The following is a 16,161-nucleotide window of genomic DNA, read 5'->3' on the forward strand; positions in this document are numbered from 1 at the left end:
TTTCTGTAGACATGTATCATATAGGGAAAGTTAACTCAAGCCAGGATATGGCACAAACTTTCTGATTTCATATCCTCAAAGGTTTAACATCACAACAACAAAGCCTGCCACTGAACCATATGCTGAAATAGCCAAATTTCATCCACATCACCACAATCTGTTTTCACAGTATCCACATCATCATCATCCTCCTCCAATCAGCATTGTCTTAAAAGTAAATGTCTCCTTTACATGAGCTTTTTCAACAAAATTCTGCAAGGATTTCTCGTACCCTCTGTCACCATTACACCACTACATTAGCAAAACTTCTTTCATTTATTTACCCTAAGAACACATGATACGAAAATATTTGCAATAATAAGTTACTTGTGTCTTTCAGTATTTATTGTAATACAACTTTCGTAAGGACACCTGAACATGTGTGAGGTGGCACTGACACTAGCACCACTTAATTTTTGATTCTAAAACCTTCAAAAAACACGAAACATCTGCTGAAGCAAAATATTATTTTTTTGTACAATGTAAAACACAACACAGGAGCCTTGCAAACATTTTCTTTATACTTCAGTCTGATGACAACTAAAGAAAAATTGGAGACACACATGTTAAATTCAGTTAGAAGTTATAAAGATACCCATACATTATGTACTAAATACAGTTTGTACATCTAGAAGTACAAACATGGTCACAGTACAAAACCTTTTGGTTATATCTGACAAATTTAACACAGGTATAATCTGTACTTTAAGTAGCAAGTGCTTCATAGAAATAATGTAAAATTCATATCATAACAGATTTATATGATCTATGGGACTAAACACCTATGTAAGAGGAAACTGGGCTTTACAACTTCAGCTCGGCTACAACCTTCCTCAAACTATCCACAAGTCTACCAACTAAGATAAGTGCTACATACTTCTAAGTTGTATTAGGGCATGCGCTGTTATTTATGAAAATAACATCACCACCAACCCTGAGATATTAAATATATCATACTGTTAACATTTTACTTTAAATAATTCAGCATATCTGATTTTCATTGTAATAAACTGGGTTGTAGTTGGGGCAGGACAGCACCCCAGTGCTTTTAGGAAAGCTGAGACACTGTTCTGCACTTCTCTTAAAGTTAATGTCAAATGTACATGGTTTAGGTTAGCTGTCACCACAACAAATGAGTTTATAATCAATTGGTACTTAGAGACTGAATATTTATTTCCTGCTACATGTTTCGGTCCTCATAGGACCATCATGAGGCAGTAATATATGAATATGTCTAGGGTCACTGAATTCTTAATATGAATCCATATTTGGAGCAATGTGTCATACGCTATAATACAGATTGTGCCTAACAATGGTCCCATGAGGACCAAGACATGTAGCAAGAAATAAATATTCAATCTGTAAAATACTGATTGATTATAAAATCATCTGTTGTGGCAACAGCTAACCTTAACCATATATGTTTATGACTCACAAAAGGATGTGCACTGTGCAGAATGTCAAACATATGCAAGTTATTAAAAAAAACTGTTTAAATTTCTTTCTTTATAAATGAAAATTTTGCTTCAATAATAGGATTATTATCTTTCCAAAGAACTTGAAAGAAAAATTTAGAAGTAATTTTACACAAAATGAAAACATAAGAACTTCTGAGTTTAATTTTTTCTCTCTCTGAGACAGAAACATTAGTTTCTTGAAGTATGTGATTTCTGTGAGCTGTTTATCATACAATTCTGCTTTTAAAAGTGTAAAGCTACCATTGTGTAAATGACAGAATAACTTCATATCATGATTCACGCCCACGTGTTTCAATCTGAAATTATTTTCCACATCACCTCAGCACTTTTCTTTTTTGGGACTATAACCCTGATAATCCATATAATAATTCAGACTTTATTTTATTCTGGGTTCTTATTCCAAGTAATATTGGCAGATAATTCTGATCCTCCAGAGGAACATACAGCATCTATTTTCAGGGTATGCGGGCAGTATGTTCCTTCAAAATGTCCAAACTCCATTCCACTACTAACAATAAAGCAGGTAGCAAGATGTAATATATAATAGCAAAACAGTGTTCTTTCCAGAAACCAGGATACCTCAGTTGGTACAGCAACTAAGCTAGGGGATGGATGGCTGAGGAGCCTGGGTTCAATTCCCAGAAGAGGAAAAGATCTTTCTCTTCTCCGTAAGATCCAGACCAGCTCCCAGGCCCACCCAGCCTCCAATGCAACGAGTACTTGGGGCTGCTTCCTTTGGGCAAAGCAGAAGGGGGAGGGTGAAGCTGATCACTCACCTCCATCTAGTGCTGAGGTTAAGAAAATAATGCATTCACAAAATATTACTGCTCTTTCTTTCTCCATAGCAAAGTATAAAATACATTTATCATTGTTGCTCCTTGAAGAATCTGAATCTATACTCACACAGATTTCTTATTAACCCTTTAATAAATATATAAAATACATGTGCATATAAGGAAAAGGAATCCTATTTCTGCTTTGGTTAGAATGTACATCAACTTACTATGTTTTAGGATCTGATATCTTTGGTTATTCAGTGAAACCAAATGAGCATACTATTTTGATTTTCTGCTTATGATATAAGCAAAACAAAGCTGGCCATTAATACTTGTAGCCATGGAAGCAAGAAGGAAGCAAAAATTTTCAAAATTTCCAAACTACAAGTGTCCAAAGAAAGCATGCAAAGAAGTTAGTGATCTGATGAATTCTATATGCTGTGAACCAAATATGAAAATGTGCAGAATGCTACTCCATATAGTGCAAAAGGTAGCAAGAAACCTCACACATGAAAAGAGCACATGCAAGGCAGCAACACAATGATCAAGCTAAATATATATGGTACAAAGAAAAATTTAACTGCAGGACTTGAGGTTATTACAGCAGTGGTTATGAAGAGTTCTATCTTCTGGGATACAATACTGCATAGGCTGCTGAGTTTTGCCTATATAAAACCACAGCATGCACAGAAACACTTTCATGCAGCGGCTCCAAAATATTTGACATGATGCCACTTTCAATTTTCATCAAACCCTCATGCCTCCCAAATTTTTGTTACTGAAGCAAACTGACCCCTTTAACTCATATTATCATTCAAGTAACTCTTAATTAGTAACATATCAAAAATGTGATAAAAAATTACAATTTATAAGAGGAAAATATGGCATGGTGCTCTTTATTTGGCAATGAATAATTCCAACAATTGTTGAAACCAAATCCCCCTAAATTTTTATTACCTGGATTAACAATTCTGACAGGTGGGTATGGGAGAAATAATTAAATGCAACTAAGAATTTTTAAAATGAATCAGTAAAGTTGTCCCTGTGACTAACTAATTAAGCACTTCGCCATGAAGGTGGAGTGGATGTGTACAGCCACAGTTTCTTGACCTTGGCATAGTTTGAGGTTGGTGGTCAGCTTCATGACCTGTCCGCTTTACCACTGGGGAAAGAGCCCCTGGTACCCATTTGAGAGGAGACTGAGTGTACCCCAGAGCCAGTCTGGGATGATGTGATGAATCTGACTTTAAAAACTTAATTTCTTCTCACGGCCCCATGAATAATTGACCTAATCCTTCCAGCCACATTATGGCCCTGGGGATGACCCGGCCTTTAACAGAAATATGTACCAAGAATCTTCCTGTGGGTAAAGGGCAGCCAGCGTGTAAGGTTGACAACCTCACCGCCTCAAAACCCTATAAGCCTCCAAGCCCCATTAAAGGGACAGCTTTACTCTTCTTTATCTTTAGGCTATATATTACTGAATGACATGGGAAGATAATTATGAAAGAAGTGTGAGTATAAATTTGTAGGAAGTTGGTTAGAAACTATTTCAAGTATGTGTATGGTGAGACAAAATTCATACACACATACACACAACCATGTCATGTGATCTAGTCAAATGAATTAAAAATGTAATCACAAGCCTATTACACCAAAATTTAATTATAATTACTGTCTATAAAGACATTTAGCCCAGATACACAAAAGCAAATCTTGAGAATGTGCACCTCTGCATGCATATATTGCAATTAATTTCCTAACACGAATTTATAACCCTCTTCACCGCGAACAATCAGAATGTATGAAGACCCATTTAAAACACTATATTTCTCCTTTCAGATGTCCACGATATCCAGCCTAACCTATATACCTAAATTTTTCCATGGTGCTTTATCCCCATTCTGAAAAGAAAGGAACCTATGCAACTATGTCTCAAATATGTTAATGTAACTAAAACTTCCTTTCTAAAGCAAACAAAAACATCTGCACCTCAAGGGATGCATAAACTAGGGATCAGGAACTGCTGATCTACTGGAAAGCATTCTTGCCAAAGCAATAACAATATAAGTACAACTGATTCTGTAATCCAAATCACAAAACATGAAGAATGTTAAGTAGGAAACCACTGTTTAAGCAAAGTATAGTCACACATTTATGTTAAAAACCAAAGTGACCCACCCACTACCGTTACTTCCGCAGATCACTCACTCTCCATGGCTAATATAGAAGAGCAAAGGACCTTTAAGAATTAAGTCACCATTACAGCAACTTAGGTTCACACTTTCCCTTAGCCTTTGAACGCACCTTCACAGCTGCAGTGACTGCTGTAGAGAGCCCTTTCTTGAGGGCCTTTTCCGCCGTCCAGTACACGCCTCCCTCCCAGGGGTCAACAATGCTTCTGGGAGGTAGAAATATTCGAAGATATGTGTCTGCTTCTTCCAACTGCTGGAGTGACGTCGACTCAAACACCACCTTCGTCATGTAAATATCATTATCAAGCTGTGGGTAGCTGCCAAATACAACCGATCCCTTGAATTTGTCAATAATGTGGTTAAGCACAGGAATTATATCGAACTCAGACTTCCTCAGGTTTAGTTCAAGCGTGTAAACTTTTTCACCGTCAGGATTCTTAAAAAGGTCTTCCAAGTTGGTTACAGCAAGTTCAAAATATTTGGGAGTCCCAGAAAAAATGTACACATTATTAACTTTAACTACTGGGATAGTACTGCGCCATATCAACGACGGATCATCGTAGGTCCTAGTAGGGTTCAAATAAATCAGAGTTGATAATTGGGGTATCTTAGCCATTTTCAACGCAGGATTAGCATCCTCACTGATGTTATTTACACAATCTGTATCCAATAAAATTCTAGCTAGCTCCTTGTTCACTTCAACATCATGATTGAAAGCACGAGCAACACCAAGGTACGTAACATCATTATGTGCTGGGCCAACACCACCACTTGTGAATACTTTGCTATATTTCTGAGAAAAACTTGACACCTCTGATGCTATCTCATCAACATCATCACCCACAACGGATATTTTGCACACCTTTATACCCAACGAATGCAGACTTTGGCACAGGAAATGGGAATTTGTATCAACAACGTGGCCTTTCAGTATTTCATCCCCAATTACTATAATACCAGCAGTGTGGGAAGCCATTTTGCATAACAATAAAATTTACTGTTACTATAATCAGTGTTCCTATATTCAAACTGGTTCTCATTCAAATATTCTTACCTCTCAATTCACTTTATTCAAGAATTATTCCTTGCAGACTATGCAAAAATGTCCCTCTTTCTGTTATGTAATAAATGTTCCACACAACACAGCAAAAGTGTACTTTCAACAGAGGAATTAATATATGATTCCTGTGATTAAATCAAAACTAACTTAATTCATTTGCATAAGTCAGTCCATTTGCATTTCACAGAGCTTATTCAAAGCTACTGAAGAGTCCTTCTCACTATCCTGAAACCGCTTTTCCGCCTGACTCACATCACCTTTCTCCTTAACAGTTTTTTGTGCTTCTTGTTTCTGTAGAAGTTTAGCCTGCACTTCGGCTGTTAACTGTCCATCAACTTCTGCAGTTTTCTTGCGAGTAACTTCATTCAGCTGCAAGACCAAAGATAACCCAGCCTTAAGAACATGAATACTAACTTAACATACATTTCTGCAAAAAAAAAAAAAAATAAAAAGAAAAATTCAAGGTATGTTCTTTATAGACTCACCAAAAAGAAAAAAGAGAATTATCAGAGATAAGACTTCAAGGTTTCAAAGGTTGAGTCAACATTACACAACAAAACAAATGCATCACACAAATTATGTTCACAGCAGGTACCAAGGACAGGGACTTGAGTACTCTGACTACAGTATTAGACAAAAGTGCAAACATGTACATATTACAAATTCTGCAGATTTTATTAACATTTATGATCAAGGATTGCAGAAAGCAAATTTATTATATTCAAAAAGTAAAAAATTAAACTCTCCATTATCTAGCAAGTATGAGAAATGCAGTACACTTGTTACAAGAGCCTGCCAGCAATGTGAGGGCAACTGTTACAGAACCCCATCTCCAAACGATTTTCACCTTTTTTCAGTCATTTAATATTAGCATGGAAAAGCATTCTAAATGTTAATGTTTTTAAGAGGAAACTAAAAAATTATTTGCTGTGCAGCGTCTTCTATTCTCTTCAAGAGTTTTTCAACTAATGTTGGATTGATGATTAATTTGTTGATTGTCTTTTGGTTTGCAATTTTTAATACTGGGTTTACATATTTTATGTTACTGTTATTCTTTTGGTCTTATGCATCTTTTATTGTTATGTACCTTATAACGCTTGTTATATCATCATGATAGACCATTGTGTAATTTTTGTGACTTTGATATGCGATGCATTCGCTGTTAATTTTTGACATGTCCAATTGTATTCACTTCAGTTATGGACGAAAATATTATTGAAGTTGAGTTGTTTCAAAGTAAAAATAACAACTTTTTGCTTTACTCTGCATGTGGGGAATCTTCTTATGACATCAAAAATTGATGAGTGAGAGATTTCACCAATGGTCCCTATCCTGTGACCAATAAATACAGTCCATACTCTCCAATCAAATTTCTTCAGGAGCTGTCTGTATATTATCATTCCACCTATGCATAGGTCTTACAAACATTGTCTTTCCTTTAGATTTTCCTATCAGACTCTGTATGCATTTATTTTTTTAAACACTTGCTACATGCCCCACCTCATTAATTCATAATTTATTTACATCCATAAACTGTTACACAAGCACAACTGCAGCTTTCTCCAAATTCCTGTCACTTCCTCCCTCCTAGATGTAAAATTCTCCTCAGCACCTTATTCTTGAACACCCTCAGTGTAAGTTCTTCCCTCAATGTGAGAGACCAAGTTTTATATCAGTACAGAACCAAAGGTAATTTATAGTTTTGTATATTTTAATCTTTACATTTTCAGATAGCAGATGGGAAGGCAAGAGATTTTGAACGGAATGGTGGCAAGCTTTTCCCAAATTTATTCTGTTCACAATTTCTTCGTGAACGTGATTCCGATTAGTTTGTGTTGTTCCCATGTATATGAATCCACTTGATATGCAGCTTGTTACATTTCTCTTGTTTATGATATCCCCACATCATGACTCTGAAACCTCATTCTTCCTTATAATCTGAAAAAATGTTTCACTTCAACTTCATTATTTGAGAAGAACACTGTTACTACATGCACATCTTCTAGAACATGTTTACACAAACTGGATGCAAATGGAAAAAAAGAAAAAGCTACACAAGGTACAAAAATTGCTTAAAAGTGAAGCCACAGACACAAGGACTCAAGTACCTGTGCCATGGCGGAACGAAGTTCAAGAATAGGTTGACAACATGGGAGTGAGTGAAGAGATACTGCCATTTCTTAAGCTAAAGTTTTAAAACAACGTTACACACAAAATCTACAGAACTGTTCACATATGATCACAGAGCTAGTCAAAATGCATGGGTCACTATGAAGATATTTCTTCAGTGGCTGCTGGGCTTGGAAAGAAGAGCAAATAACTAACTCCTTAAAGTTGAGCCATTCCTGAGAAACCACCAGCTGCTCACCGACTAAAGAACATTTTATGGAACCTGAAAGTTCACTGCTGTGTTCACAAGAGCCCTCCACCGATCTCTATCCTGAGCCAGCTCAGTCTAGTCCATACTACCCCATCCCATCTCCCTAAAATCCACTGCAATATCTTCCAACCTACATCTAGGTCTTCCTAGTTCTCTCTTTCCTTCTAGCTTTCCCATTAAAATATTATATGCATTCTTGAAAAGAAGAATGGCATGCAAAAACAGGAAGAATCGTGCTTCTTGACAAATGCACAGCATATAACCACGAAGACCTTAAAGTGAAATATATTTACCATCAATTATATCTTATGGCAAACATCCATACCAGCATGGCTTGTTACAATATTATTTTCAGGAAACAGAACAGAACTTCCATTAAAGTACAGTCACTTGTAACTGCTCCTCCAAAGGTAACTATGATATAGAGCTCTGAATGTGGAAGAAGAAAACAACGGTGAAAACTGTGTATAGCTGCAACAGTAAGTAAAATTCTCAGGCGAATTGCAGTTTCTTGTCGTCATCATCATCATCATCATCATCATCATAACAATATAGATAATCTTGAACTCCACATGCAATTACATTCATACAAATGTGGATGTGGAGTGAGTGAATGCATAAGAGAGGAAGCCAGTTCCTTCCAGAAAGAGAAATGTAAAAGACAAAAATAAACAAAGAGATGCAGTGGGGAAGGACAAAAAAGAAAAAAGAAAGAAAAAAAGAAGAAGAAGAANCCAGTGGTCAGCACAACAAATCCCCACAGCCCTTAATTTCAGTTTTCTAGACAGGAGCCACTACTATTATGTTCAAGTAGTTCCTCAGTCATCATCAATTATCATCCCATGACTCACCTTCTTAAGCTGTACAGACACTGCCTTTGCCTTGTTTTTCGATTTCAAGCTCCTTGCTCCTGCTACTTTAAAGATGTTCTTCACCTGCTTGTTGCCTTTCTTCTGCTTTCCCATCTGTTATCTGCTTCTCACCTGAAAAGAGANCATTAGTCTGCAAGTGAACTATACCGACCGAGCAACCACCGCTTGTTGACGAAGTTAGTGTCAACTTTAATGGATAGAGGGTGTCGCGTGGTCAGCACAACAAATTCCCACAGCCCTTAATTTCAGTTTTTTAGACAGGAGCCACTACTATTATATTCAAGTAGTTCCTCAATCATCATCAATTATCATCCCATGACTCACCTTCTTAAGCTGTACAGACACTGCCTTTGCCTTGTTTTTCGATTTCAAGCTCCTTGCTCCTGCTACTTTAAAGATGTTCTTCACCTGCTTGTTGCCTTTCTTCTGCTTTCCCATCTGTTATCTGCTTCTCACCTGAAAAGAGACATGAACTTACATATTTCATTTTAATTAACATGTTTCAATACTGTTTTGCTACATTATTACTGGAAATGATTCTGCATAAAGACCCGAATTCTAATCATGCTATACACCTAATCCTCTTACATGGGACAGGAAAGATGTACTCCATTATCTGGATACAATTTCCAGACACTCTCTTTGCTATTTCATATCTATGGAGCATCACTGTACATTTCATGCAGATACAAATTTATTGTTTACTTAAAACACTAGGGGGCACGTGGTAGCATAGTTGGTTGAGGCACTATGCTACAAGCCAGACTGAATTCCGATGAGGTAGATTTTTTCAATTTGCCCAATTCTTCCAGCCACACTATGGCCCTGGGGTTGACTCAGCCTCTAATGGAAATGAGTCCCAGGAATCTTCCTGGGGATAAAGGGTGGCCGGTACGTAAGACCGACAACCTCGCCCCCACCTGTGAGCAGATTTTCTAGAAAATGTGGGAATCTCAACATCTCATAACCCTATGGGCCTCCATGGCCTGTTACAGGGATACCTTTACTTTTTTTACTTACTTACCTAAAACACTTGAGATATCACACCGCAGAATCTTTCTCACATATTGCATGAACAACATGTAAGAATAAATACATCATACTCTGTAACATATACCCTCCTTTCTCGCCTTCTCTTCCATCATCCTAAAATGGTGGCTGCAAGATCATGCAAGGCAAAATTTTACTCCATGTCTCAGCATCTGTTAATGCTCTCATACTCTTTAAAAAAGGGAGAGAGGTCTTGCAAGCGACTAAAAATCAGATGTTAGAAAAACAGGCTGTGAAGGTGTAAAATAGATTAAACCAGTTTGAAACGGACTCCAGTAACAAAGTATTTCTTCACCAGCTGAATAACACCAATTGAACAAGGAACAACCTATATCATGGCAAAGTTTCCCCTGTGCTTAATTAATTAAACATTCTGCCATGAAGACATATGGGGGAGTGGAGGTACAGCTTCACCAATCTTAACCTCAGCACTAGATGAAGGTAGATGATCAGCTTTATGCCCCAGCAACTTTATCCCTAATGGAAAGAGCCCTTGGGTGGGCCCCAGAGCGGATCTGGACATTATGATGAAGAGAAAAATCTTACCCCCCCTCTCCTTTCCAGGAACTGAAACCTGGCTATCTACCCTGTTGCTATACCGACTGAGCTATCTTGACTCCCACTTATACCATGGAGCAAATCAATTAAACAACCCAACTACAGTCATTCGTTAATTTTCACTTTCTGTGTCAAATTTCAACATATATGATATGTCAGAAATGTCTGTGGCCCCAGTGGAAATATATAGAAATGAAATGCATAAAAGGCAACATCTAAAAACAAAAATCATTTTCAATGATAACACAAAACAGAAACACAATTCTAGGGCAACCAACAGGTATGACTTTATATTTGTGTATACAAATACCTAATAGTATCATAAGTATAAAAATACACTGTACATAAATAACAAATGTTTAGTGAATATAGGAATGTTATTTAACTAATTCTTATAAGATTTATACTACAGTGTAATCCACGACAAATCCATATCCCTAAGCCACTATAAACATAGGCACCTTTGTGGGCATAGCATAACTACATTGCTGGACAATGTAACTGTGGGAAACATAACTCCTCACTGTATTGTAAAGACAAATAATGGAAGTGAGATTAAGTCGCCATACTGAAGCAGTAACTCCCAGATTTGAAAATGATATGAGGGTAAGTCAATAAGTAAGTTACAAATGCATATAGAACTTAAACAAATAAGAGTACTGATCTGAAAAATGCTTTTATTTCTCAACATAATCTCCCTGTACATTGAGGCACTTGTCCCATCATTTCACAAGCCCCTGAAAACCAGCAGCATAAAATTCTTTGGGCTGCTGTCAGAACCAGGCGGTGACTTCTCTTTCTACAGCTTCATCGTCATGAAAATGTTTAGGCGAAAGATGATGTTTAAGAGGGGTCACTTGGAGCAAGGTCAGGGCTAAATGGAGGATGCTCGAGGACTTCCCACTTGAAATTTTGCAGCGTCTCACTTGTCTTGTTGGCAGTATGGGGAAGCACGTTCTCATGTAACAGCAACACACCTTTGTTGAGGAGTCCTGGTCGCTTCTGTCGAATGGCCTTATAAAGTTTCCTGAGGATGTTACAGTAGGAGTCGGCATTTATGCTTTGTCCTTGAGGCTGGAATGTGATTCCAGTGAGCAGTGATTCCAGAAGACTGTGAGCATCACTTTACTGGAGGATGGTGTCACCTTAAACTTTTTTTTTTGGCAGGCGATGCAGGATGTTTCCACTGCACTGATGCACACTTTGTTTTGGGCTGGTAATGGTGAACCCAAGACTCAACACCTGTGACAATTCAGGCTAGCATATTGTGTCCTTCATCATGGTAGCGATTGAGATGCTGTAATGCCAGACCCATTCTTTGCATTTTGTGTTGTGTGGTCAGCATGCGCGGCACCCATCGTGCACAGACTTTGTGAAAACATAACCTGTCATGCATTATGAGGAAGGCCATGCTGTGTGAACAACCAAGAGCAGTGGCTATAGTGTCTATAGTTACCCTTCCGTCTGCCTGGATTAAGTCTTCAAATTGCTGCACATTCGCCTTGTGGTAATCTCCATTGGCCGGCCGATGCGGTGTTCGTCTTCAATACGTGTCCGGCCTTCAGAGAAATTCTGTACCCAATTGGAAGCATTTCTTTATGAATATTCTTTGACTCTATATCTTTTGCCCACAAAAATTGCACAATGGAGCGCTGCTCAAGGGTTGTACACTCACTCAGAGGCGCCGCCATCTTGTAACTGCTGTTTCACTTTTGTCAACATTGATTGTCTCATGTCATCAATTGCCACTGGACTAATGCTGCCATCTAGTGGTGATGGCCTCAAGTGCCTCATTCAAACATGTAGTACCCCACATCAATTTGTAACTTACTTATCGACTCACCTATGTACTTTTTTTTTAATGCTAGTGGGGTGGGACTAACTCTCTTGTACTGCAGCCACTTCTGGCCTATTGTACCAGCACCAAATGATAGGTGAGGGTGATTGTGGAGCAATTGGTGGAATGAAGATTGGCAGGGGAAACCAAAGTACCCAGAGAAAACCTGCCCCAGCGCCACTTTGTCAACCACAAATCCCACTTGACCAGACCCGGGATTGAATCCAGGCCGCCGTGGTGGGAAGCCAGTGACTAACCGCTTGAGCTATGGTGCGGCCCACCTACGTACTTTATGGAGTACTTAATTCTATTACATGTATATGTTTCTCATAATCCTCACCACTGTCTTCCACACACAGCCTCTTTACTTGGGTGTCCCCTGGAAAGTTTTGTACACATTTTCTGGAAATCTTACAATGCCTACTGCATTCACCAGTAAGAATGCTTTTTGATAGCTGAAATGCAACACGCATCATTTCCTTTTTCACAGAAACATTTCGAACATGAAAGACATCTATCATGTCTTCTCTCAGCTCTACACACAAATTTTCTTCTACCATTTTTTTTGCCACAGTCACTGGATTATCACCCTTTGCAAAACAGTATACATAGACAACTGGAAATATTTTTATTTCTAATGATTCTAATTCTTCTGGAGTAAAGAGGCCATTGAAAACTTTCAGGAATGTAACTGCCATAGCAGGTAGGTTCATTGTGATATGCATAGTGTTATTTCTGAAGTCCACATTCTGCCATCTCTGTAACATATCACTTCTCACATCTTCTTTAATGAAAACTTCACCATCTTTATTAAAAGTATGTATTAGTGCATTTACTTTATTTAGTTTTGCATTGTGTTCCAACCACTTATGTGATTCTGGATTTAAGTCATTTGCTAAGACAATACACTTCTTTTTAGCAGCTGGTATTGCAAAAGGACCTACCCCTGCAAAGACATCATACAGCACATCCCCTTGCTTAATTTTCTTTGCTATTCTCTCGTGTTCTGTACACAGTCGAGGGTTCCAATACACAGACGAGAAATCAAACTCAAAGGTACAGTGATTCTCTCGAACTTGAGCCAACATGCAGTCTTCCCCACACAGAATTTCCATATTGAAGTTCCTATACATGTTATCAATAATGTCTGTTTTATTAACGACTGTTCTTGCACCTTTAATTTTATCAAGGAAAACTTGACCAATCACCTTCCTATACTCCAACAAATGATCTCGAAGATTCACGTGTACAATGTGTCCTATTACTGAATAACTTGTTAAACTGTCTTTATCTTCTGGTAAAATGGCTTTCAACACTTCATCTGCTCTCCAATTATCATACGTTAAATTCAGTTTCCCAAATCTGAGTGAATCCTTGTTTATATTAAAATTCTGCAGTGCGCTTCTATCGCCCTCATTAATATCATCGAAGCATTTCACCATTACAGGATTCAGTACAATCCTTCTATCTGCACAAGGACTAGCTTCAGTGGTACAATCACTTGGTTCATGTATCTGTACAGGTTTGAAATTAACTAATTTCAAAAGATACTTTCTGAGGTACTTCATTACAGGGTCCAAACTCACTTCGTTTACAGCCAGCCATGGTACGACTATGCTTTTGGCAAACCNACGAGGAAAACTTGACCAGTCACCTTCCTATGCTCCAACAAATGATCTCGAAGATTCACGTGTACAATGTGTCCTATTACTGAATAACTTGTTAAACTGTCTTTATCTTCTGGTAAAATGGCTTTCAACACTTCATCTGCTCTCCAATTATCATACGTTAAATTCAGTTTCCCAAATCTGAGTGAATCCTTGTTTATATTAAAATTCTGCAGTGCGCTTCTATCGCCCTCATTAATATCATCGAAGCATTTCACCATTACAGGATTCAGTACAATCCTTCTATCTGCACAAGGACTAGCTTCAGTGGTACAATCACTTGGTTCATGTATCTGTACAGGTTTGAAATTAACTAATTTCAAAAGATACTTTCTGAGGTACTTCATTACAGGGTCCAAACTCACTTCGTTTACAGCCAGCCATGGTACGACTATGCTTTTGGCAAACCTTCCCCGATCTAGAACCTTCATACATCGAACTTCGGATGGTGGAAGTAAGTCACACTGGCCCACATTTTGTTTAATTTCGCCTTCACTTAACAAACAACACGCCATCCTCCGTCTAGATAACCCTTTCACAAATGATGCATGTGCAAATCTACATGCACATAACCGTAACTCTATAAATTGATACACAAATGGTAAAATATTTCCATGCGCAAACGAAACCATAACAGTTACGCTTTCTCTTGTAAAAGAAATTACCTGANAAAGCATTTCACCATTACAGGATTCAGTACAATCCTTCTACCTGCACAAAGACTAGCTGCAGTGGTACAATCAATTGGTTCAAGTATCTGTACAGGTTTGAAATTAACTAATTTCAAAAATACTTTTTAAGGTACTTCATTACAGGGTCCAAACTCACTTCGTTTACAGCCAGCCATGGTACGACTATGCTTTTGGCAAACCTTCCCCGATCTAGAACCTTCATACATCGAACTTCGGATGGTGGAAGTAAGTCACACTGGCCCACATTTTGTTTAATTTCGCCTTCACTTAACAAACAACACGCCATCCTCCGTCTAGATAACCCTTTCACAAATGATGCATGTGCAAATCTACATGCACATAACCGTAACTCTATAAATTGATACACAAATGGTAAAATATTTCCATGCGCAAACGAAACCATAACAGTTACGCTTTCTCTTGTAAAAGAAATTACCTGATTTATAATGAACATAAACTTAACAAATTATAAACAAACTTTTCTACGTAATAAAACTACTTCACAAAATTTTCCAATACAGTATTAACGCCGATCAAGGCCATCAATGCCACATAAATTTAATCACACACATATATTTGCGTACCAGTTCCGGAAGCAGGGTGCGTCATAACCGGCGATAGCCACTGACAGAGGGAGCAAATGTCCTAGGGAAAGGGGGAACAAATGATCTCCTGCCATCTCTACGTAGACGGATCGAACTAGATAGTCAAACCCAACCACAATTCAACTGTTGCAATTTATTATTATTAAGAGAAAAGCGCACGAATGTGCATTACATTGATTCTGGGTTTTAGCCTTTGCTATAATCACACAGAGATTTATGGTTGTTTTTACATCTTTTTATGTGGTATAATTCGCAGAACTGATCACATAACGAGCACACGCAGTTTTCGCTTGGGTCGTGATAAAACATGTTTTTACATATTTTATGGTGGAACCCGTGCACTGCTAGTGTTATCACCGCATGTCTTAGTCTCTGGTTGGCGTTGGTCCAATTCCGGTTCACATGGCATCCGGGCTGTAGAAATCTAGAGGTATTTCTTCTCTTTTCCTCCTTCTCTCCGCTCGGTGTGCTTCTACATTCTGTGGGGCTCTTGTCAACGTGTGTAGTCTTGTCACTACTCCTATGACAACCCACTTCTTCGGAACAGTTTGTTGGCCCTGAAAAGGACCGTGGCTGCTGAGATGATTGATCGGTGAGGTAGCGCGGCGCGCGCCGGTAAGGAGAAGGGCTAGTTACGGTGAATGGCTGGTGAAAAGGCTAGTCGTTGAGCGCGGTCGTAGGAGCCATGAGGCAGTGGCTACGCCAGATGCCCAGTGAGTCGGACCGTAACACGACCACCGGCGAGTCCAGGCGCGGTGCCCCAGTGAGTCGGGTGTGAGAGCGCTGGAGAGCCGGGGCAGTCGTGCCTGGCGCAGCCTGTCGATGTCTCCGAAGACCGAGCGCTGGCGACGAAGCCTGCTGGTTGAAGTTGCTTGCTGTGTGGCTTGATCGTAGACTGCTGATGAACTGCGTGGGACTGAATAACTCGGTCAGGTCAGGTCAGGTCAGGTCA

At 38.6% G+C, this 16,161-nt stretch overlaps 2 protein-coding genes across 7 annotated transcripts in view; both read right to left on the minus strand.

The window, feature by feature from the left end:
* LOC111869098 (FAD synthase) overlaps positions 1-15,249 on the minus strand; it is a 40,313-nt gene extending 25,064 nt beyond the window's left edge. For 2 of the 6 annotated variants that reach the window (XM_023860317.2, XM_033753287.1), the window contains exons 1-3: positions 9,257-9,585; positions 8,780-8,911; positions 4,601-5,917 (exon numbers count right to left, since the gene is read on the minus strand). In XM_023860317.2, the coding sequence (XP_023716085.1) occupies positions 4,601-5,464 (864 nt within the window). In that variant the 5' untranslated portion in view covers positions 5,465-5,917; positions 8,780-8,911; positions 9,257-9,585. The other 4 variants (XM_023860320.2, XM_023860321.2, XM_023860318.2 and 1 more) reach the window with 4 other exon arrangements.
* Positions 9,192-13,687, minus strand: LOC117282676 (tRNA (guanine(37)-N1)-methyltransferase). Its single transcript, XM_033753284.1, has 2 exons — positions 12,661-13,687; positions 9,192-9,256 (listed from the first exon to the last, which is right to left on the minus strand). Exons 1-2 carry the CDS (start codon positions 13,685-13,687, stop codon positions 9,192-9,194), a joined length of 1,092 nt encoding a protein of 363 aa, XP_033609175.1.
* Positions 15,250-16,161: the final 912 nt, after the last annotated feature.

Source organism: Cryptotermes secundus, unplaced genomic scaffold, assembly GCF_002891405.2.
Source record: "Cryptotermes secundus unplaced genomic scaffold, Csec_1.0 scaffold546, whole genome shotgun sequence".
In the NCBI taxonomy this organism is placed as follows: domain Eukaryota; kingdom Metazoa; phylum Arthropoda; class Insecta; order Blattodea; family Kalotermitidae; genus Cryptotermes; species Cryptotermes secundus.